Source organism: Acinonyx jubatus, chromosome D4, assembly GCF_027475565.1.
Source record: "Acinonyx jubatus isolate Ajub_Pintada_27869175 chromosome D4, VMU_Ajub_asm_v1.0, whole genome shotgun sequence".
NCBI lineage: Eukaryota > Metazoa > Chordata > Mammalia > Carnivora > Felidae > Acinonyx > Acinonyx jubatus.
In genome coordinates, this window is record NC_069391.1 from 7,102,782 (window position 1) to 7,127,306 (window position 24,525).

The 24,525-nt window shown below is 51.5% G+C and overlaps 1 protein-coding gene across 3 annotated transcripts in view; it reads left to right on the forward strand.

Annotated features, from left to right (window-relative positions):
* The first annotated feature begins 228 nt into the window (after window positions 1-228).
* Window positions 229-24,525, forward strand: part of ZER1 (zyg-11 related cell cycle regulator) — a 31,209-nt gene continuing 6,912 nt past the window's right edge. Inside the window, exons 1-13 of one of the 3 annotated variants that reach the window (XM_053204531.1) lie at window positions 243-385; window positions 11,366-11,578; window positions 11,927-12,180; window positions 14,487-14,637; window positions 14,841-15,277; window positions 15,590-15,766; window positions 16,631-16,745; window positions 16,911-17,057; window positions 17,430-17,603; window positions 21,164-21,379; window positions 22,129-22,170; window positions 22,333-22,452; window positions 24,299-24,414. In XM_053204531.1, the coding sequence (XP_053060506.1) occupies window positions 12,023-12,180; window positions 14,487-14,637; window positions 14,841-15,277; window positions 15,590-15,766; window positions 16,631-16,745; window positions 16,911-17,057; window positions 17,430-17,603; window positions 21,164-21,379; window positions 22,129-22,170; window positions 22,333-22,452; window positions 24,299-24,414 (1,853 nt within the window). In that variant the 5' untranslated portion in view covers window positions 243-385; window positions 11,366-11,578; window positions 11,927-12,022. Of the gene's footprint in view, window positions 386-11,365; window positions 11,579-11,926; window positions 12,181-14,486; window positions 14,638-14,840; window positions 15,278-15,589; window positions 15,767-16,630; window positions 16,746-16,910; window positions 17,058-17,429; window positions 17,604-21,163; window positions 21,380-22,128; window positions 22,171-22,332; window positions 22,453-24,298; window positions 24,415-24,525 lie in introns of all 3 variants that reach the window. The other 2 variants (XM_027035321.2, XM_027035322.2) reach the window with 2 other exon arrangements.

The window sequence follows — 24,525 nt, forward strand, 5'->3', positions numbered from 1 at the left end:
TGACCCGCAGGCCTGAGCGGGCCCCGGGTCAGCGTCACACGGCGGGTCCCCCCGAGGCCAGGGAGCACCCCGAGGTGCGTGCACACGGCCCGGTGGGGCCCACCCGCTCTCCGCCACTCGCAGACCGGGCTCGGCCGGGAGAGGAGGCGCGGCGCGCCCCGGAACCTTCGGCCGCCGCAGCCCGTGTTCGCCGCGGGACCCGTCGAGGGGCACCAGTTCGCTGTTGCTAAGGGGCGGCCCCGGAAGTGACGCGCCCCGGGTTTGTTGACAGCGGAGGCGGCGGCGGCTGCAGGCTCCGAGCCTCTGGAGCCGGATCGGGGGAGGGGCCGGGCCCCGGAGCCAGCACCCGGCGGCCCTCGGCCCCGCCCGCAGCCCTAAGGGCAAGGTAACGGCCACCGGGTCCCACCCCCGGCGCGACCCCCTCCCGCCTGGGGCTCCAGTCCCCGGGATCCCAAGCTCCGCCCCGCCGACCCCCGTCTCCCGCAGACCCCGGCCCTAGCCTAACGAGATCCCCTGTCTCCCCAGGCGCCCTGGCCCCGGATTCTCCCGGGCCGCATCCTCCGCTTCTCCTCGCGGAGGAAGCGAGCATCCCGTCCGCTCCCGCGACCGAGGGATTTATCTGCGTCCTCCCCCTTTCCCTCCTGCCTCAGGCGCCTCAGCATCGCCTCTGCAACCTTTTGCACAGGTCCAATTCGGCCAATGGTGGGAGGGCTCCCTTCTCTGTCCCTGCTGCCAGGTCCGAGAAACGTGCCTTTAAAACTGAGCTCCCTTTCTCCAGAAAGAAAATGACTCCCTGTCGGATGCCCCTACAAAATGGGGGATCGACCTAGGACTAAAAGGGCTACCCTCTGCCCCTCCTACCTGTTGGACGAGCTTAAGTTCCTCCAAAGCAATGCTTAAAAGCTCAGGGACGGCTGGGATTCTGGAACGGCTCCCAAAAGGAATGACAAGGTGCAGGAAATCCAACAGGATGAGAAGGGGATGGGCTGGGGTTGCAAACCTGAGGGCAAGGGGAGCCTGATAGGTGAGTTGAAAGTGAAACTGACTGCTGGCCACTATAGCTCTGTGGGTGGAAATTGACTTGGCTGCTCTTTGGCCCAAGGAGTCCAAGATTTCCAGTCTTTGCCTTTGCCTGTCAGCATGCTTGGTGTTTGAGGGCGGAAGGCCTGATGCCTCCACAGGGCGTATGATCTTTCCCACAGAATATTTCTCTTCAGGGTTCAAAATGGGTAGAAGAAGCATTGAAGACAGCTTTGAAAAAAGTAAGAGGAGGCTATGCTTAGAGCAGGGGGTGGGGCCCGGTGGTGAGGGGTCTCTGTTTCAGTTCATTGCTTCATTCAGAAAGTAAGAATTATAAAATATGTAGGGTGCAATAAGTGACATGGAGAAGAATAAAGCAGGAAGGGCCAAGGGAAGGTCCAGAGAGTGGGTTCACTTTTTTATAGATGTTGATCAGAGAAGATCTCTAATAAGGTGATATCTGAACAAAAACCCGAAGGGGGGGGGGGGTGGAGGGAGCAAACCATGCATCTCTCTACAGTCAGAGCATTCAACAGCAAGTGCAAAGGTCCTGAGGTAGTGTACCTGATGATTTCAGGAAACAGCCAGAGGACAGTAGGGCTGGAGCAGAGTGAAGGAGGGGAAGTGGGAACCAGATAACGGTGGGAAGAATGTCAGGACCTGTCCATGTGATGCAGGGTCACAGTATCTAATGGAGCATCCTTTCGGAACTGTACTAACGTGGTGTCTGGTGGTCAGAGAAAATATAGATTTGTTTTAAGTGACAAATAGCCGCTGTACTCTGGTCTGGCATTATAAGTACCCCTTTTCCATCTTTGTAATGACCCCTGATGGGATTAATACCAAAAGGACAGCCATAGAGCACTGTAGTGTTAGATCATGCAGCTGCTTCCTGGTTGTGAGAACTTGGGCAAGGGACCACCTCAGCGTCCTCATCTGCAGAGTAGGCTTGTTGGGCTTAATGAGACATCATGCACTGCAGTGCTTACTTAGCACGCTATTTAGCACATATTAATGACTCGGTATGTGGCACTTGTGATGATGGCAACGGCCATGATGAGGAACTGTTTGCATGTGTCTACCTCCAAGCCTTTCTGTTTCGCACCAGCTGGTGGTGCCACCAGCTCTGGCTGCCTCCCTGAGCTAGTAGAATTTTGGAGAACAGTGGGGGTGGGGAGACAAAGTGGAAACTTCCTGTCACCCTTCAGTGGGAACAATGGTTGCATATCCTACAGGGAGGACGTTAGCTTGGTCTTGGCTTTCTTGAGGACAGCAGAAGGGGATGGGGCCTTTTACAAAAGAGCCCAGCAAATCCCCATTCTGCCACATAAAATAAACAAGATGATGGTGTTGACGTAAATATGCCATGGACAGGTTGGGAAGGGCAGTCTATGTTGGCCCCTGACGTGCCGTTGGGGTATGTGTGCGCCTGATCTGCTGATGCAGAGTGTTAATCCAAGAAGTACCCAGCAGAGGCTCAGATTTTGCAGCCTGCCTTATAGGGAGTGGAACAATGGTTCATCTCCCTCCTCACCCCCCAAGCCTGGACTATATCATCAGGCCTGGGTCATAAGCTAAGCAGGGCGACTGGGCCAGATGATTTAAAAATGAAAAGCCAGATCTCTTAGACGCCGAGAGCCAGCATATCCGAGCAGCCGCCGTGGCTAGAACCTAGGACTAGTCATCTGGGGACCTGGGTTCAAGCCCCAGCTCTGCTGCTGGCTCACCATGTGAACTTGGGCAAGTTCCAATCCCCTGCCTGGGCCTCGGTTTTCCTATCTGTATGCCAACTCTGAGGATGAAATGAAACACAGGTCGTGAAAGAATTTGGTGCACTCTAGAGCTCACTACAAAGGTAAAGGACAGTTCTGGTTATTATTAGCGCCATCGGGATTCTGCACTCATATTTTTGGGGCAGAGAGCTTTAGTACCTCAGCTGTTCTTCATTCCTGAAATGCCAGTTCAGGGACCCCAGGTGGGTCATCGATTTGGGCAGCAGCATTCTTTATCTGGCTCGATCACTAAAGCTGATTTTCCACCTTCCAAAATGAACAGAAGTGTCTCCCCAAGCATAAGTTCCTAGGAGATCACTCCATAATGATTGGTCACCACCTTCTTGACATTATCTCGTGGCATCTCCTCACTAACACCACAAGGTAGGCGCCGTTTGCAACCCATTGACCAATAAGGACCCTGACGGAATCATTGAGGCTGGTAAATATTGCTTGGGGGGGGGGGGGGTCTTGTGCAGCTGAGGCTCCTTCATCTGCCACCAACCAACCACACACTCACTGCGTCATGGAGACCCTATGGATCACACAAGGTCCCCGCTGAGAACCTCCCAGTCCTGTGGCCAAAATGATATATGCCCATAGGACAGTTCCCAGCAATACCATAACATCTGTGCTCAGGGGCTGAGGACACTCAGGGTTGGAAGGAGTCAGTGAAGGCTCATCTGCAGAGAGGAGACCTGAGGCGAGGAGAAATGGTTCCTGCCCATCGCGTAGTGGTAAAGAGAGCCAAGCACATAGTGGGGGACCTTGGACAAATCATCACACATATTTGAACCACACAGTTTGTTCGTCTGGAAAACAAAATAATGTGGCCCTCGTAGGTTATTTGTGCCTTCAGCGAGAGCATGCATGGGAAGCTTGAAGCTCTAAGTCTTGAACTAACGCGTCCCTCTATGGCTATTGCCGTGTCCCCGTAGACCCTCGTACCTAAACATAGTCCATGGCAAATTACCTCACCATTCAGAGCCCCAGCCTCCTCATCTGCAAGCTGTAGGTTTTAATAACTCCTGCTTCGTGTGGTTGTGGAGAGAATTTAACGGCTTAACATGTATCAAGTACTTAGCAGAGTTCTTGGAATATGGTGCTCAGTGTGGGTGCGATCACTTAAAAAAGGTTTTTTAAATGTGTGATTTATTTTTGAGAGCGAGAGAGACAGAGCATGAGCGGGGGAGGGGCAAGGAGAGGAGGCAGGGAAGCACAGAATCCAAAGCAGGCTCCAGGCTCTGAGCTGCCAGCACAGAGCCTGACGCGGGGCTCGAACTCACAAACCACGAGATCCCGACCTGAGCCAGTCAGACGCTTAACCAACTGAGGCACCCAGGTGCCCTGATGGATGTTTATTTCTTTCCGAGAGACAGAGAGACAGGCAGAACATGAGCAAGGGAGGGGCAGAGACAGAGGGAGACACAGAATCTGAAGCAGGTTCCAGACTCTGAGCTGTCAGCTCAGAGCCTGATGCGGGGCTCGAACTCACAGACCGTGAGATCACGACCTGAGCCAAAGTCTGATGCCTAGTGCAAGCTTGGAACTCAGGTAGTAGCCCCAAGGCCCCTCTGCCTCCAGGTGGCACCAGTGAGTGGTGAGGTGCGTTCCTCCCTCATTCCATTTCCCCTGTCTTCCTAACCTAACCCACTCTGCCAATTAGGCTGTGCGGGCCAGACCCCTTGGGATGCTTTCCGATCCTGGCCTTCTTCACCTTTGCCCCTGGGACACCCTGGCACTTGCCCGGACTCCCCTCACACCAGCTTCCCGCCCCCGATATCTGGCCTGGGATCTGCTCCTGGAAAGCTTCCAGCTTCTGTAAATAGGGCATTTGTTTGGATTTTTCCCCCCCAGCTCTCGGGTTAATATTTCACAGGGTGGGCGCTGCTCCAAGGCTCAGAACTTCTGGCTCCCCCAGCCTGCCGGCCGGGTGTCAGGTCACCGCCGGGATCCCATGCTCCCTTGTCTGGACCGCAGTTTCTCTTTCGCCTGTGCTGCATGGACAGAAGACTTAATGGTGTGGTGACAAGTACGAGTTTGGTTTAGGATTGTGTCCCCTGTTGTCATTTGTGCGATTGCAGGCAAGCCTCAGTGTCTTCATCAGGAAGCAGGGTATGATCAGTTGTCAATACCTCATGCTGCTGGAGCGAGGTCAGGGCAAAGGCAAACCTTTATTGTGATGCATGCCAGGCACAGGCTGGCACAGAGGATCCCGGAGCCCGCAAGCAAAAAGGATTCCCATCCTCCCAGAGCTCATGGGCTGGGGGAGGGGTTGTTAGACAATTGTTATACAAATGACCATTAGCTTCAAGTGCAGGATCCTAGGGAATGTCATCTGTTGGTTAAATAAGGAACTATTTAACGCAGTTCAAGCGCGAGGGGCTCAGCGCCCCATCTGGAAGCAACCAGCACGGAGGCTTCGGCCACTGCTTCTGTTTTCTCCCTTCTCTCTCCTCTGCTCCCCACTCCCCCACGCCACCATGTCATAGCTCAGGATGGATCCAGTGTAAAGAACCTGCTAGAGAAGTGACGGAGGAAGGCACAGGGCTCTTACTGCGTCGCAGTTGCCAGCTTGTGCCCGGTTGCCAGTATCCCAGATGGCCAGTGACTGCCGTGGGAACAAGGAGCCCTCGTGGGTGGGAGTGGGGAGGGGAGAGATGACTGTGTGTGGCGGGCGCCAGACCTGCAACCAGATGGGGCACCAGTGGCAGGGTGCCCCACACCTCCCCGCCTCCGGCCCCTTCCTCCTCCCGCTCACCTCACCCCCAAACAGCGGGGGCCACACGGCCAAAGGGCAGTTAGCAAATGGTACCATCTGCCTGGTGTGTTTCTAGGCACACCAAGGGTGCCCTTGGTGGCTGAAAGGGTGCTGTTCCTTCCACCTGGGGAACGGGGCTGGGGCCTGGCGGCTACCTTCGTGACTGGGCTCAGTCCTGCAGAAAAGGCAAAACCCCTGGTGGCGTCCTCTCGTTCCGAGTGGTGAGCATTCCCCTGTGGCCACTGGGGCCCCACAGTGTCCTGGCGTGGCCGGCAGGGAGGATACAAGAGCGTGCCTTGTCCCCGGGTGCCATGCGTGGCACAACTTACAAGTCCCTTCGTCCCTTCCACGGGCGTGTGTGGAAACCCTACGAGGTGTCAGGCCCACACAGGGTGTCCAGCAAACTGCCATGGAATTGGGCCTGTCGTACCAGGGTCCCGTCCCCTCTGGCCTCGGCCTGTGCACATCTATTCCTTCTTGCTGGAACACCCTTCCCTTCTATCCCCACCTCCAGAGTTAAGTATGACTCATCTTTTGGGTCCCAGCTGAAATGTCACTTCCGAGGAAGCCTGCCCATGACTCGCCAGTCCAGGGCAGGTCCCCTGGCACAGGCACGCAGGGCCCCAGGTGCCTCCTTCTCCCTGAGGACACTGGTCCCGGGTACGTGGCGTGGGGTTCGTGTGCTTTTTAGGTGCATGTCTGTCTCCCCTCGGAGTGAGTACGCTCCACAAGGACAGGGACCTCACCTGGTTTCACCCACCACTGGACCCACAGTGCCCAGCGGACAGGTACCAAGTGAATACGTAAGTGACCTGGGCTCAGCGCAGGGATGATGCCACGTAAGACAGCCAGGTTCGTGGCCTCATGGAGCTGGGCAGCTGGCAGGGGAGCCGGATAACTAAACCAGCATTAGTTCAAAGTATTAGTTGTTGTGGTGGGGCCATGGGGGCACACAGCAGGAGCACCCTGGCGGGGCAGGGAAGTGTCCCCAGAGGAAGTGAGGTCGACACCAAGGCCCGAGGTGTACAGGCGGCAGCCAATGATGGAGAGGTCAAAGGCGGCGTGGGCTGGAGGGGGTAGGTATGCTTCCTGGAGGAGGGGCATGAATGCGTTTTAGGGGCGGGAGTAGTATTTAGAGTAGAAAGTGGGAGAATTTGTTGAACTGGGATGGTCCTGGTTGAAAGAAAATAGACTGAGCAAAGGTCTGAAGGTGACCCTGTGCGTAGGGCCTATTGCCAGTACCGCGAAGGAGGCCGGGCCAGCTGCAGTAGGGGCCAGTGGGCACTGAGTGGGCCAGAAAGCTGGCTGTGGTTCCGGAGGCCTGCGGTGCCTGCTGGAAGAGATAGGACTTGGCTTCCAGCAGGATGGGCCTCCCTGCCAGTGGTGCTCCCCTGGCTCCTGTTGCCCCGGGAAGATCTGGGAGTGAATGAAGGCAGAGGAGGGCCATGCCCGGTGCCCGAGCAGCCTGTTTATTGTGCCTTCCCTCAAGGGTGGCACACGGCCAGTGGGACAGCTGGCACCACAGGCCTTGTGGCAAGAGACCCAGGCCTGGGGAGCACAGACCTTGAACTGGGCAGGGACAGACCCTGCTGTGTCGGGGATCACAGCAGGTGAGGCAGGACAATGATAATGGTGACAATGACAATGGTAATAATAGCTGCTTTTTATTGAGTAGTTACCCCGTGCCAGGTGCCATGCTGGTATCTTTTGATATTCTATGTTATCTTCGCACAGTACTCCCTGTTTCAGAGGAGAAACTGAGGCACAGAGGGATGAAGGCACTTGTTCACCAAGTGCACCTGCTCTTAAGCAGCAGGGCTGGGACTTGAAGCTGCGTGGGCCTGACTCCAGAGCTCTCAGCGCACTGTCACCAGTAAGCGGTGGTGCCAGCACTGAGACCTTGCAATGTCTGAGGGCACAGGGCTCTGTGGCTGCCCACTGGATTTCTGGAGCAGCCCAGAAGGCTCAGATAAGGGACACAGGGGCTCCAGGAAGCCAGGGGAACTGCTGGGCCCTGAACTGCTTCAGAGCTCTCCAAGGGGTGATATGATGGAGTCCAAGAGACCAGATTCAAATCCCAGTTTGGACAGAGTAGCCTCTCTGAGCCCGAGTTTTCTCATCTGGAAGACGGGATCATAACCACCATCTATTCTGTACTGAGTTTCATCAAGCCTGAGACTAAACGCTTCCCCAACATCTCATTTACTCCAACAGCCCTGTGAAGTGGGGATGATTATCCCCATTTTCCAAATGAGGAAACTGAGGTCCAGAGAGGTTAAGTAATGTACAGTGAATTGTAGAAGTGGATTGAAACAGATCTGACCACAGAGTCTGCATGTCAAAAAAACAAAAGCAAAAATCAAACCCAAAAACAACTATTGAAGTATAACCTAGATAGGGAAAAGAAGGCATGGAAAGCGTGAGTGGGCAGTTTGATGAATTTCCTGTCCCAGAGGTCCCCCGGCCACTTTCTAATCACCACGGGTTCATTTTGCCTATCTCCTCCACCCTTTCCGATACAGACCCTGGTAGAAAGCTGGTTGGGGATTAATTCCTGATGATCCTCGGTTCTCTAAGTGGTTTTTTCTACCTTGTTCACTCAAGTTGAATACGAAGGTTCAGTTTTCATCCTCAGCCACTTGTAGCTGAGGAGATACACTCTCAGAGCATCATTTAACTGAACCCTAGTCCCCTCTAAATGTAGACCTCTTTGGTGTCCAGGCCATTTTATTAACTTTTATTGAATTATACATTTTTTAAGTTTACTGTGAGAGAGAGCACGTGAGCTGGGGGAAGGCCCAAGAGAGAGGGAGAGAGAGAATCACAAGCAGGCTCCATACTGTCAGCACAGAGCCTGACCCAGGGCTCTATCCCATGGCTGTGAGATCATGACCTGAGCCGAGTAGTCGGATGCTTAACTAACTGAGCCACCCAGGCACCCCTATAATTTACATTTTTAAAAATCACACATCATGATATACAACTCCTGAATATTCACAAAGTGAACGCTGGACATATTCAGATAAGGGACTAGAATCTTCTCAGCACCCAGCCAAATCCCCAAAGTAACTGCAATCCTGACTTCTACCACCACAGATCAGATTTTTCTTTTCTTTTTTTTTTTTTTAGGGTTATTTATTTATTTATTTAGAGAGAGAGAGAGAGAGCAGGGGAGGGGCAGAGAGAGGGAAAGAGAGAGAATCCCAAGCAGACTCCATACCAGCAGCATGGAGTCTGACATGGGGCTCACACCCACGGACTGAGATCATAACCTGAGTTGAAACCGAGAGTAGGACGCATAACCAACTGAATCACCCAGGTGCCCCTCTGTATTTTTAAAGTTAAATTTTATCAAATTTTATTTATTTTTGAGAGAGAGAAAGAGCACAATTTTGGGGGGGAAGGACAGAGGAAGAGGGAGAAAGAATCTTAAGCAAGCTCCATGCTCAGTGCAAAGCCCGACGTGGGGCTTGATCCCACAACCCTAGGATTGTGACCTTAGCCAAAATCAAGAGTCGGACACTTAACCAACTGAGCCACCCAGGCGCCCCTATTTTATTTTATTTTATTTTATTTTATTTTATTTTATTTTATTTTATTTTAGAGAGAGCGTGCACATGCAAGCTGGTGGGGGGACACAGGGGGGAGAAAGAGAGCGAGAATCTCAAGCAGTGTCCACGCTCAGCATGGAGCCAAAATTGGGACTCAGTCCCATGACCCTGGTGTCATGACCGGAGCTGAAATCAAGAGGCAGCCACTCAAGTGACTGAGCCACCCAGGCGCCTCAGATTGTTCTGTTTTTTAGCTTAGTGGAGTAAAACATGAATGGATTCATTTGGTATATAATATGATATAAGCTCTCTTATGTCTGACTTCTTTCACTGAACACTGTGGGGTTCACCCAAGCCATTGTGTTAACAATAGTTTGTGCGTTCTCATTGCCATTAGTATTTCGTTGGTGATTACACCGTAATTATTCATTCTAATGTCAGGGACATTCAGATTCCTTTCTGGTTTTGGCTACTCCGAATAATACTGCTGTGAACATTCTGGTCTGTGTCTTTGGGGGAACATTTATATGTGCACCTTTGTTGGGTGTGTACCTACGAATAGAATTGCTGAACATTGAACATATGTGCATATTCAGCTTTGGTAGATAGTGTCATACAATATTCCATTATACTGTCGATGCACACCAATTTTCACTCCCACCAGCAGTGTGGGCGACATCCTGTTGTTCCGTCTTCACTACAGTGCAGGCTTGGTGTTGCCTGTATTGTTGTTGTTTCCAGTTGAGCCATTGTGGTGGGTGGGAAATGGTATCTCATTGTGATTTTACGGATTCTGATGAGGCTGAGCCCTTTTGTATATGTTTCCATATGTTCTCTGTCCCTTATGAAATACCTTTTCAAGTCTTTTGCCTTTTCAAGTCAATTTTTCAGTTGGATGCTATGTCCTTTAAAAAAAAAAAAACGATTTTGGAGCAGCTGGCTGGCTCAGTCGGTGGAGCGTGCGACTCTTGATCTCAGGGTGTGAGTTCGAGCCCCATGTTGGGTGTAGAGATTGCTTGAAAAAAATCTTTAAAAAAAATGATTTGTAGAAGTTGTTTATGTATTCTGAATATGAGTCCTTTGTTGGATATATTATTGGAAATATTTTCTAGGCTGTGGCTTGCCCTTTTTTTTTTTTTAACTTTTTAAATGTTTTATTTATTTTTGAAAGAGAGACAGACAGCATGTGAGTGGACAAGGGGCAGAGAGAGAGGGTGACACAGAATCCGAAGCAGGCTCCAGGCTCTGAGCTGTCAGCACAGAGCCTGACGCACAGCTTGAACTTATGAGCTGTGAGATCGTGACCTGAGCTGAAGTCAGACACTTAACCAACTGAGCCACCCAGGCGCCCCTGCCCTTTCTCTTTCTTAATGATATCTTTTGATGAGCAGAGTCTTAACATTTTAAGGCAGTATGGTTTATTTCTATATATGGTTTCTGGGTTTTTTTGTGACCTATTTAAGAAATGATCGCCTACTCTGAAGTCATAAGATAGACTCCTGTGTTTTCTTCTAGAACCCTTATTGTTCTACCCTTCACATTTAGGCCTGTGGTTCGTCTCAGATTAATTTTTGTGTACGTACGAACAGTAGTTTCTTCACTTCAATGCAGATTGGTTTATCATTTTTTCCTTACGACCCTACTTAAGGAATCTTTACCTATCTCAAGGTCATGAAAATAGTAAGGATTTTAGGTTTTTACTAACAGTTTTATTGAGCTACAATTCCTATACCCTACAGTTCACCTATCTAACAGAGATAATTCGTGGTTTTTACTATATTCAGAATTGTGTGACTGTCACCACAATCAATTTTAAGATATTTTTATCACCCCAGAAGAAACCCCATACCCATTAGCAGTCACTCCCCATTTCCTTACAACCTCCTAGCCCTAGGCAGCCACTATTCTTCTTCTGTCTCCATAGGTTTGCCTGTTCTGGCTAGACACTTCATAAAAATGGAACCATATGACCTTTTGTGTCTGGCTTCTTTCACTTAGCATCGTGTTTTCAAGGTCCACCCGCGTTGTAGCAGTTGCCAATACCTCATTCCTTTTATGGCTGAATAATATTCCATTGTACGGATAGACCATTTTTGTTTATCCATGCATCACTTGATGGACATTTGCGTTGTTTCCACTTTGGGGCTATTACGAATAATACCAGTGTGAAAACATTAATGTACCGTTTTTTATGGGGACATATATTTTTGCCACGCTCAGGAGGAGACCTTTCATTCTTTTTTTTTTTTTTTTTTAAGTAGGCTCCACACGCAGCATGGAGCCCAGCATGGGGCTTGAACTCACAACCCGCAATCACGACCTGAGCTGAGATCGAGAGTCAGACACTTAACCGACTGAGCCACCCAGGCGCACCAGAACCTTCATTCTTAATCATATACGATGAGATTCAGTGACAACATGTCTGTAAAGCCCTGGCATGTACTAAATGCTCACACAGTGACAGCCATTTACGGGTTAGGTTACATAGTAAGAGACACCCCAGTGTAGCTATTAACGAAAGCTCCTGTTATCCTCACCCAAGCATTGAGTCCCCAGCACACGCATGTCTGCCCCCGGACACTCTGAAGGCATACAAATGCTTGGAAAAGGCCCCCTGCTCTTTGCAGTTCAAGCCACACGTAGATAGTGGCACAGCAGAGAGAGCAGGCAAGGAATCGGGAGCCTTGGGACGTGCCTCTGCCAGACTGCTAATTTGAGTGTGACATCCGGGGCCTCAGTTTCCCTACTCAGAGAGTGGACCTAGGGCAGCCAGTGGTTCTGGTTCTTATGGGGGACTCACTTAGCTTCTTCCTGCTCCACAGGCTGTGGTTCTGCCAATGATCCTGTGAGTGCCGGGGAGTCACCGCTGCCCCTAGGGGCTCCTGTCGTGGAGTGCCACTCCCCCGCCTGTCCCCAGCATGGCGTCCGACACCCCCGAGTCCCTGATGGCCCTCTGCACCGACTTCTGCTTGCGCAACCTGGATGGCACCTTGGGCTACCTGCTGGACAAGGAGACTCTGCGGCTACATCCAGACATCTTCCTACCCAGCGAGATCTGCGACCGGCTCGTCAATGAGTGAGCAGGCGGGGGCCGGGGCATGGGCATGAGGCTTAGCATGAGCGCACGTGGAGGCCCCAGGACCATCGTGTGCACCGTGCAGGGATGCGGCTGGGGATACATATGTGTGAGGGGGTGTGCATGCCCTTGGGTATCTGTGGGTGCAGGAGAACACTGGTATGTTCATAGCCATAAGGTTGTACGTGTGCATGTTGCTAAGCGTGTGGAGGGGTGTGCACGTGAAGGAATGGGTGTGTGGACACACATGGGCTGCAGCGCGGGGTGTGTTTGAGTGTGTCCCTGCACGTGTGTATTACATCTACGAGAGAGTACAGAAACTGCATATAAGCGCAGGAGTTCTGTGCTGTTCCGTGTGCACTTGCCTGTGCCTGCAAACACGTGTCTGTGTACACGTGGGCACACACGTTTGCCCACTGGTGCACAAATAATGAACCCATGAGCAGGAATTGAACCGTTCAGAAAATCTTTGTGTGGGGGCACCTGGGTGGCTCAGTCGGTTAAACGTCCAACTCTTGATTTCATCTCAGGTCACGATCTCATGGTTCGTGAGTTCAAGCCCCGCATTGGGCTCTGTGGTGACAGTGTGGAGCCTGCTTGGGATTCTTTCTCTTCCTCTCTCTGCCCCTCCCCCACTCATTCTCTCTCTAAATAAATAAACAAACAAACAAACTTTAAAAAAGAGAGAGAAAAAGAAAATCTTTATGTGGAGCCTCCAAGGACTTTCCGCTCTTAGAGGTTCCTAGCAGTAAGATGTGCATTCACTCACCTCAGGGAGTCCAGTGCCCAGAAGAGAAATTGTTAGGCCAAACAGTTGCATATAAAAGCAAGAATTTGTGGGTGCACCTGGCTGGCTCAGTCAGTGGAGCGTGCGACTCTTGATCTCAGGGTTGTGAGTTTGAACTCTATGTTGCATGTGGAGATCACTTAAAAATAAAATCTTAAAAAAAAAAAAAGTTGGAACTTGTATGTGACCTGAGGACAGAGCCCAGTTTGATTTTTTTTTTTTAAACGTTTATTTATTTTTGAGACAGAGAGAGACAGAGCATGAACAGGGGAGGGGCAGAGAGAGAGGGAGACACAGAATCTGAAACAGGCTCCAGGCTCTGAGCTGTCAGCACAGAGCCCAACGCGGGGCTCGAACTCACGGACCGTGAGATCACGACCTGAGCCGAAGTCGGACGCCTAACCGACCAAACCACCCAGGCACCCCAGGACAGAGCCCAGTTTGTAATCATGTTCCAAGCATTTGATGCAGGTCAGGCACTTGCTTGGATGCTTTGCAGACCAGAGTTATGTCCATTTTACAGATGAAGAAACTGAACGCTGGGGAAGTTCCATTCCTCACATGAAGCTGCCCACGTAGTGAACAGTCAAGCCAGGATTTAGATTCCAGAGTGTTTGACTCAAAGCCTTTTCCACCAGACCAGGAATCTTACATTAGCTGACCTCAGCAGGGTTTTATTGAGTGCTTGCCCTGTACCCAGCTGGGATCCTTAAACTCCTTGGCTTAATCTTCCTGTTGGAAAGGGTCCTGGGAGGGGCTGATCAAGGAATCAGAAGCTGGCTTAAAGATGAGGAGTGTGGACGTGTATGTTTGTTATAGATGTGTAGGGTTTCGGGGGGAAGAGCTTGGAATTGGCTGTTGATAAGAGGCCCCTTCATCACCTTTGCACCCATGGTGCCTGGGGCCACTCTGTCTCACCTGCACAGTGCTCGGGACCCAAATAGGTACTGTTAGAAAGAGGGGCTGTGGCGGGGGGGGGGGGGGGTGGGTACCTGGGTGGCTCAGTGTGTTAAGCATCTGACTTTTTTTTTCTTTTAATTTATTTATTTTGAGAGAGAGAGAGAGAGAGAGAGAGCACACATATGCATGAACAGGGGAGGGACAGAGAGAGAGAGGGAGAGAGAGAATCCCAAGTAGGCTCTGTGCTGATGCGAGGCTCAATCTCATGGCCATGAAATCATGACCTGAGCTGAGATCAAGAGTCAGAAACCTAAACAACTGAGCCAGCCTGGGGACCCAAGTGTCCAACTCTTGATTTCAGCTCAGGTCAATCTCAGGGTCAGGAGTTCAAGCCTCACATTGGGCCTCTCGTTGGGCCCTGCTCTGGACGTGAAGCCTACTAAAAAAAAAAAAAAAAAAATCAGTAAAAAGAAAGAAAGAAGGGCAGGGAATAGACGAGATGGAGGTTGCTGACCAGTGATGAGGGAAGGTTTCAGGGACAGGAGGGCTGGTGCTGAGCCTTGAAGGGAGAACGAGGGTCCCTGGGCTCCCCCTCAAGCCAGGCTTTCTTCCTTCCCAGGTATGTGGAGCTGGTCAACGCCGCCTGCAACTTTGAGCCGCACGAGAGCTTCTTCAGCCTTTTCTCCGACCCCCGCAGCACCCGCCTCACCCGGATCCACCTCCGTGAGGACCTGGTACAGGACCAGGACCTGGAGGCCATCCGCAAGCAGGTGAGACCCGCTTCGCCAGCCGGGGGGGATGATCATGGGGAGGCAGCCTCGAGATGATCGGTGAGTCGGGGGCCGAGCCACGCGCCTCCAGCACGAGAATCCAGTGCATCCCCACCTCGTACACCCCCCTCCCCAAGCTCAACTGTGGCCCAGGCCTGGGGGCGGGAGGGCAGTGCCGGTGACGGAGCTGTGCCTGCTCCCAGGACCTGGTGGAGCTGTACCTGACCAACTGCGAGAAGCTGTCCGCCAAGAGCCTGCAGACGCTGAGGAGCTTCAGCCACACCCTCGTATCCCTGAGCCTCTTCGGCTGTGCAAACATTTTCTATGAGGAGGAGAACCCAGGGGGCTGTGAAGACGAGTGCCTCGTCAATCCCACCTGCCAGGTGCTGGTCAAGGACTTCACCTTCGAGGGCTTCAGCCGCCTACGCTTCCTCAACTTGGGCCGCATGATCGACGGGGTCCCTGTGGAGTCCCTGCTACGGCCTCTCAGCTCACTGGCTGCCTTGGACCTCTCGGGCATCCAGACGAGCGACGCGGCCTTCCTAACCCAGTGGAAAGACAGCCTGGTGTCCCTTGTGCTCTACAACATGGACCTGTCAGATGACCACATCCGGGTCATCGTCCAGCTGCACAAGCTGCGGTGAGCTGCCGGCCCAGAGCTCACTGGGGCGAGGGTGGGGAGGTGGGTGTTGGCAGTCCCGTGAGGCTTCGTGAGCCCCTGGCCGGGCAGAAGTGGGGATGAAAGAGGCAGTCCCCTTCCTTAAACCCAGTGTTCCGGCTGCCTCAGGGCTACCCAGGGCTTCTGGGTCCCCGCAGGCTTTTTCCCAGAATGCCCTGGAGCAGCTGTGGCGGGGAGGGCCCCTCCCCTGCCATGGGCTGAAGGAGCAGGGGTCTCTGAGGCGGCCCCGACCTGTGTCCAGCTCTGACCTGTGGCCCCCGCTCCAATCTGCAGACACCTGGACATCTCCCGAGACCGCCTTTCCAGCTACTACAAGTTCAAGCTGACTCGCAAGGTGCTGAGCCTCTTTGTGCAAAAGCTGGGGAACCTGATGTCTCTGGACATCTCCGGCCACATGATCCTGGAGAACTGCAGCATCTCCAAGATGGATGAGGAGGCAGGGCAGACTAGGTGGGGACCCACCTGCCGTGGTTGCCGGCGGGGTGTCTGTCGCTCAACAAGCATTTACCAAGTGCCCTTCTGCCGAGTCCTGTGCCGGGTGCTGGAGATAAAGAAACGAATCAGACCCTGCCCTCTCGAAGCTGGATGAGCTAGTGGGGACAGATGAGTCATATTAGGATGGTGATAAGGGAGGCACAGGGCTGTGGGGTTGCCCTGAAGATCAGGAAGGAGGCAGGAAGCAGGAGGAATGGCATCCACACTGTCCTGAAAGCTCTTTCTGAGTCTCCCAGGGGAAAGGTGTTCCAGCAGAGGGAACAGCATGTGTAAAAGCTGGAAAGTGCAAGCTTGAGGAGTGAACGGGAAACTAGGACACTCAGACGGGATAGAGACGGGGTGGTGGCGTTAAGACGGCCAGCAGTATCCACCGTGCATTAGTCATCACAGCAGATTAGGTGTCTTCCTGGTTTGGTTGGTTGAAAGATCTGATTCAAACCCATCCAGCTGTAATTGGCTGTAAGCCCTATCCTCAGCCATACTTTAGCGGGTTTGGTCGATGGGCATGCCCCTTCATGACTGTCGGTAGAACCTAAGGGTGGCACATCCTCACCAGAATGGCAGGTAGTATTTCCCGAAGGTGGCTGCAACAGTGTCTCCCACCCCACATGTTATCCTATATGACCTTGGCACCCTTCCTTCAAGAGGTGGGGGGTCTGTGTTTTTGCCCTTAAAAAGAGGACAAAAAAAAAAAGATGAGACTGGAGGGCCTAGAAGAGGGCCCCAAGTAAATGCCTAGCCACCCTCAGGGAGAAGCCCTTCTAAACGCAGGGCAGCCCCAGTCCACAGGCCACTGACCCCGGCATGCTCTTCCCCCAGCATTGAGCCTTCCAAGAGCAGCATCATGCCTTTCCGGGCCCTGAAGAGGCCTCTGCAGTTCCTTGGGCTCTTCGAGACCTCCCTGTGCCGCCTCACACACATTCCCGCCTACAAAGTGAGAGGGAGTGGGGGAGGGGAGGAATAGGGAGCCCCGGGACGAGGGAAGGGGTGGGGCTGGGGGCCCCAAGGGGTCTGCCCTGGAGCTAGAGGCGGAGCTGGGATCCAAGGATCCCACCACCGCGTGGCATCTTCAGTGGTTCTGAGCATGTTCCATTCCTAGGTAAGTGGTGACAAAAATGAGGAGCAGGTGCTGAATGCCATCGAGGCCTACACGGAGCACAGGCCTGAGATCACCTCACGGGCCATCAACCTGCTTTTTGACATCGCACGCATCGAGCGCTGCAACCAGCTTCTGCGAGCCCTGAAGGTCAGCCCTGGCCCCAGGAGTCCTCGGTCTCTGGTCCATCCCTGCCTGGCAGGTCCTGGACTTGGCTGAGCCATGTCCCCAGAGCTCCCGTCCCTCCTCCACTTGTCCTCCTCATCCCCAGGACATCAGCAGTCCTGCCCCCTGAACCCCAGCCCCACGGTGCCTCATTTGTCCCAGCACCGGCCTTGTCCCAACAGCGTGGGGCTGCCCTAGTTTCTGTCCCCAACCCCTCACTTCTCTCAGAGAACAGAGTCGGGCGGGGTAAGCTGCACCCCAGAGGCCCATCCGAGCCCCCTTGCAGAGCCCTAGGCATGGCCCCGTACAACTTTAACAGGACTCGCCAACCCAGGCCCGCACCCTGTCTTCATACAGCTGGTCATCACGGCCCTCAAGTGCCACAAGTATGACAAGAACATTCAAGTCACAGGCAGCGCTGCCCTCTTCTACCTGACCAATTCTGAGTACCGCTCTGAGCAGAGCATCAAGCTGCGCCGACAGGTCATCCAGGTGGTGCTGAACGGCATGGAGTCCTACCAGGAGGTGACGGTGAGCCCCCTACCCGTGACGGCCCCGCATGCTCTGGCCCAGCCGCCCCTCTTCCTGCTCACCTCGTGCCCCAGCCTCACCAGCCGGCTTGCAGTCCCTCAGGGGGCCGTGCTTGCTCTCACCCCTTTTTTGCCTGGCGCTGTACTGCCCCCCTCGTCACCCCCCTTACCCACGGCATCACTCCCAGACTCTGGGACCTGGCATTCAGGGCCTCTGTAACCCGGCCCCACCTGACCAGTCTGTCACCACTGCCACCCTCCACCCAGGGATCCTGTTCTCCTGCCCCTGGGCCTCCACTCATGCTGACTCCTCAGCCCTTCTGTAACACTTTGCTGGGAGGTAATTTTTTTTTCCAAGAGCTGCTTTTATTATACAAGTAACAAAACTATGGGGGCACCTCGCTGGCTCGGTCAGTAGAGCATGTGACTCTTGATCTCAGGGGCGTGAGTTCAAGCCCCACACTGGGCGTAGAGGTTACTTTTAAAAAGTATACATTTCTAAAAAAGAAAAATAACAAAAATTTCTACTGTAGAAAAATTATAATTACAGATACAAAGCAAAAAAAAAAAAAAAAAAAAAAAAAACCATAATCCCACCACCCAGAATAGCCACTGTTGCTGTTGAATATCTGTTGTTCAAGATTTAGCCTGTGCATGTTTACTTAGTAAATGGGATCATTCTGCACTCACTGTTTGTATCGCGTGGATTTTTATTTCAACAGTGTCTTCCGAATGTGAACATTCTCATAATCGACCAACATTTTTATAACAGAATTTCTTAAATAATGTTTCTCTTATGCTCACAAAATTAAGACATCTAATGCTTAGAAAACAAACAAATTCAAGCACAGCTGACCTTTGAACAACGCAGGTTTTAACTGCGAGGGTCCAATTAGATGCCAATTTTGACAAAGACAGTGCAGTGCTATCAGTATATTTTCTCCTTCTTATGATTTGCTGTCTTTTTTTTTTTTGAAACTTCTTTTTTAAAAGCTTATTTTTTTGAGAGAGCACGTGCATGCTCTGGCTCGTGCAAGCAGGGAAAGGCACGGAGAGAACCCCAAGCAGGCTCCCTACTGTCAGCTCAGAGCCTGACGCCAGGCTCGAGCTTATAAACCTTGAGATCATGACCTGATCCGAAATCAAGAAGTCAGTTGCTTAACTGACTGAGCCACCCAGGTGCCTCCCCCGCCTTATGATTTTCTTACTAACGTTTTCTTTTCTTTAGCTGACTTCGTTGTAACGCTACAGGATATAATACACATAACATGCAAAATATGTGTTAATCAACAGTTAATGTTATCACTAAGGATTCGGGTCGACAGTAGGCTATTAGTGGTGAAGTTTGGTGGGGAGTCAGAAGTTGTATGTGGATTTGCAGCTGTGCGGCAGCCAGGGATGGGGGGTTTGGGGCCCCTAACCCTTGAGTTGTTCAAGGGTCACGCATACTATGAAAACGTGTCAACTACGAAATGAAAGTTGTTCACAGTCCAGCTCTCCTCCACCCCACAGCTGGGTTTAACCATTGTTTTGTAATTGCTGGTGCCCGAATGGTGTTCAGTGTCCTCATCCAGGGAAGGTCGCTCTGGTGCTGACTGTGTGTTAGAGCTGGGAGGCGGTGGCCAAGCCCCATCCCCACAGAGTGGCAGGACGAGCCTGCCCAATATGTCTGGGCTGCGGGTACTGAATCAGCGCCATGGTTGAACAGTTAGGTTGCTTTTTTTATTTTTTGCTATACCAAATAAGGCTTTGCTGACCATACTTAATTGATTATCCTTATAATACGTGACTGGGAATTGCAGGGACAATGGGTAGGTGTATTTTCAAAGCACTTGGGATGTATTCTCGAATTATCCTCCAGAAAGGCTATGGTGGCAATGTAGCCTCTGCAGGGAGGAGAAGGCCCGCTCTCCCACTGCCTGCTAACTCCAGACTTGAGAGCGACTGATACACTGAGATTGATTTTATAATCAGGTCAAAGGGGTGTCTTTTTTTTTTTTCTTGATAAAATGCTAGTTGAAGACCCCCAAATTAATAAACTCTATCAAAGAAATGAAAATTAAAGTAACAAGAAATTACATTTCATCTTGAGAGACCAGTGATCCCCAACGTTGACAAAGGTTAGGGGAGAGCACTTTTGCATGCTTCCCACTGGTGAGGTATGAACCATACAGCCTTTTTGGAAGGCAACTGGCAGAATTTGCCAAAACTGTAAATGCATCTGCCTTTGGGTCTAGGTATTCCACAGTTGAAATGTTTTTAGAAGGAACCAGAATGTTAGCAATAGAGAGACCTAGAAAAGTAACATACAGTCCACCCACACAATGGGATATTATGGTCAATCTGTATGCCCTAATGTGGAAAGATGTCCAGTGCATGTTGATAAGTGAGGAGAAGTTTCGGACCAATATTTATAATATCTTTTTTGCCTTTCCTCTCCCCCAAATATATATATATGTATATTTGTATTTGCATGATAGAAAAATCTAGAAGGATGCACACCAAACTTTCAATAGCAATTTCTTCTGGGGAATAAAGGGAGAGACTAACTTTTGCCCAAATAGTACTACTTGAACTTTTTACAGTGAGTAAGTATTGCTGTCGTAACTGAAAAAAAATTTTTTCTCAAATTAAAAAATATATGTGTATTTGGGGAAAAAAAGACAAAGAGTTAACTAAGGGTGGTACCCTCTAAAGTACGATGATCTCCCAAAATCTAATGAGAAAGGATGGCAGCAAATTAAATTATAGGCAAATGCCCTGCGAATACTTTAAAAAAAAAAAAAAGCCCACAGATAACACAAAAAGAAATAGAAGATGTCAAGCAGCTTGAGGCCTCCTCCTCTGCCGGTGGGTCTGTAAACTGGTACGGCCACTTTGGCAGATAGTCGGGTGCTACCTGGTAAAGTTGAAGACGTGCACGCCCCGTGGCCCTGAAGCCCCGCCCTGGCGCCTGTGCCGCAGAGAAGCCCATGTACGTGGAGGCTGGGATGCGTGTACCAGACATTGAGGCTGCCGAGCACTGAAGCCCCCCTCGGATGTCCACCAACAGTGGGATGGACGAATAAATCAAAGTACCAGACCGCAACGGAAGGATGAATGCTTTTCAGATACTTGTAACAACACCGTTGACCTGGCATACTACGGTTGAACGAACATAAGCAGGATGCTAGAGAATGTTCGATATGGAATAGCGGGGATAGTAGTTCTCTCTAGTGGGGAGGAGGGCTTCTGATCAGGAAAGGGACCTATGGGGATTCCCGGGTGCTGGCAGGGTGGTGACAAAGTTGTTGGAAAGCTTGTTTGCTTCACACATGCTTGTAAAAAACTATATACATTTGTGCTTTATGCCCTCTTCTGTATGAAGATTATATTTCATGGTTTTTTGTTTGTTTGTTTTTTTTAATGTTTAAAAAAAAAAAAAGCCCTGTAGTCTCCTCTTTCAGAAAGCCTTCCTGGACCAGCACAGCTCTGGCTAATCCCACAGCTCTAGCGAGCCCCTGGAGTCCAGCTCCCGAGTCTGACCCTGACTGCTTCGCTTGTCTCCCGGCCCGGCCCCAGGTCCAGCGGAACTGCTGCTTGACTCTCTGTAACTTCAGCATCCCCGAGGAGCTAGAATTCCAGTACCGCCGGGTCAACGAGCTCCTGCTCAGTATCCTCAACCCCACGCGGCAGGACGAGTCCATCCAGCGTATCGCCGTGCACCTGTGCAACGCCCTGGTCTGCCAGGTGGACAACGACCACAAGGAGGCCGTGGGCAAGATGGGCTTTGTTGTGGTGCGTGCCCGCGGGCTGCACCCCCTTCCCTCCCTCCCCGCCTTCCTCTTCCACAGCCCCCCTGCCTGCCGCATGAAGGATTGAGGCCAGACCCAAGGAAGAGTCTCCTAACCATGAATGTAGCTCACGTCCCTGGAGATTTCCTCCGCCTGGAACACTCTGGCATCTTCTCTCGGCCCCTCCATCCGTCCATTTGGTCCCACTGTCCAAGCTGCTCCTGGCTCCTCAGACCAGGTCCCCTGTTAGGTCTTTCTAACTGGGGTTAAATAAGCCTCTGAGGGACTGCCTGCTTCACTTTGGCCTCCCCACCGGGTTGTGATTCTGCGGGGAAAGACACCGTGATTGTTCCTGCTTTCGTGGTGACATCCCCAGCTCTTCCTACTGTGGTACCTGGCACACAGGGGGGCGGATAAGTATTTGCTCGGGAATGGGAGGAAAAAATGAAGCAGAAGCATCTAGCTTCTTCATCTCGCTTATTGCTGGCTAGGCTGGAGCCCACACAGGGGAGGGCCAGGCCCAAAGCTACATTGGGAATCGGGGTCGAGCCAGGACTAGCCCCCAGGCCTCCTAATGCCAATGCCAAGTCTGTGGGTTGCACTTCTTCAGACCAGATAGGCGAATTTGGTCTTGTCAGGATGGATTAGCCAAGAACACAACTGCTGTGCTGACTCTCCTTCCATCTTGGTTCTGGGAGGGACATGGTAGCTCTTGAGCCCTGGTCCCCTGCAAGTTCTCTTCTCTGCCCACAGACCATGCTGAAGCTGATTCAGAAGAAACTGCTAGACAAGATAGTAAGTCGAGTCTTCATGAAGCTGCTTTGCCCCTCCCTTAGCCCATGAGGGGACGGTCTGCCCCTGGAGGAGACCCTTATTTTGTTAGGGGATGCCCTCATGGGTGCTGGGGGCCCGCGGGGCCCTGCAAGCGGGCCGTGCTGAGCCCTCCGTTGCCTTCAGTGTGACCAGGTGATGGAGTTCTCCTGGAGTGCCCTGTGGAACATCACGGACGAGACGCCGGACAACTGCGAGATGTTCCTCAACTTCAATGGCATGAAGCTCTTCCTGGACTGCCTGAAGGTACTGCCCGTCTCCAGCGGCAGCGGCCTCCTTGGCCACCCACGTGGCCGCTCTTCTGTCCCCAGGCCTCCCACCAATCATATCTGCCAGCAGCCCCTTTCCCCAGAGTTCCTGTGGGAGGTCTGACTCACAGGCCCACCCCCTCTCTTAGAGCCCTCCCTCCAAGGGAAAACCCAGCCCCATCTGTCTTGGCAGTAATTTCTAGGCTGCCCACAGTCCAGCTGGGGGCCACTGAGGTATCAGCTGGGCAGAATTTTGTCCAATAGATGGCTTTATTTTATTTTATTTTACGATTTATTTGGATGGTATTTTCAAGTAATCACTACACCCACCATGGGGCTCGAACTCACAACCCCAAGATCAAGAGTTGCACATTCCACCCACTGAGCCAGACAGGCACCACCGGTAGGATGGTCTTTTTTTTTTTTTTTTTTTTTCCTTATTTGTTTTTTTTAAAGTGTGTTTATTTTTATTTTTATTTTTTTTAATTTTTTTAAACATTTATTTATTTTTTGAGACACAGAGACAGAGCATGAGTGGGGAAGGGGACACAGAGAGAGGGAGACACAGAATCTGAAGCAGGCTCCAGGATCTGAGCTGTCAGCACAGAGCCCCATGCGGGGCTTGAACTCACGAACCATGAGATCATGACCTGAGCTGAAGTCAGACGCTTAACTGACTGAGCCACCCAGGCGCCCCAAAAGTGTGTTTATTTATTTTGAGACAGAGAGAAAAACAGTGCGTGAGCAGGGGAGGGCAGAAGGAGAGGGAAAGAGAATCCCAAGCAGGCTCAGCACTGTCAGTGTGGAGCCCATCATGGGGCTTGAACCCACTAACCATGAGATCATGACCTGAGCCGAAATCAAGAGTTAGATGCTTAACCGACTGAGCCATCCAGGCGCCCCAGAATGTTCTTTAAAAACAGGGGCTCCTGGGTGACTCAGTTGGTTAAGCATCCGACTTCAGCTCAGGTCATGATCTCACGGTTAGTGGGTTCAAGCCCTGTGTTGGGCTCTGTGCTGACAGCTCGGAGCTTGGAGCCTGCTTGAGATTCTCTGTCTCCCTCTCTCTGCCCCTCCCCCGCTTGCACTCTGTCTCTGTCTCTCAAAAATAATGTTAAAAAAAATTGGGGGGTGCCTGGGTGGCTCAGCTGGTTAAGCGTCCGAATTTGTGGTTCGTGGGTTCGAGCCCCATGTCGGGCTCTGTGCTGACAGCTCAGAACCTGGAGCCTGCTTCGGATTCTGTGTCTCCCTCTTTCCCTGTTCCTCCCCCATTGACACTCTGTATCTCTCTCTCTCTCTCTCTCTCTCAAAAAGAAATAAAGATAAAAAAAAATTTTTTTTAATTTAAAACTCATCCTGGGGGTGCCTGGCTGGCTCAGTCAGTCGGTAGAGCATGTGACTCTTGACTTCAGGGTCGTGAATTCAAGCCCCACATTGGGCATAGAGCTTACTTTAAACCCAATAAATAAATGGTAGCAATTATTAAACAAATAAATAAAACGCACTCATCCTCTATTTTCTTGCTCTAGTTTCTATGAAGTTTCCCTTAAACTAATATTTTGAGCTTTGGCAAATAGAACCTTGTTTGTCCTATTTGCAGTTTTGTAGGTCAGCTCTCCACTCAGCCTTTGATTTTGTGGCAAGGAGTCCCCACCATTTTAATCCCATATAGAATGTACCCAGGACTGTCCTAGGTGCACTAGAAGGTATATGGCCAGCATATTGTTCCCCTTCTTTGTCCAGTCGGAATGGCCAGACAGATACCCGTCAAGTTTCTAGGTTAACAATACCAGATGCTAATTAAGTACTAATTGATGTGGCCCTAATGGCTCTCATTTTGTCAGGAATTCCCAGAGAAGCAGGAACTGCATCGGAATATGCTAGGACTCTTGGGGAACGTGGCAGAGGTGAAGGAGCTGCGGCCCCAACTAATGACTTCCCAATTTATCAGTGTCTTCAGGTTAGTATTTCTTTCCTTTCCCTTTTTGCCTTTGCTGCCAGGATGCTCAGAGCTCTTAGTCTATGCTGAGTTGCGGTAATTGCTCTTAGCCTAGGTTTCTGTTAGAAATGT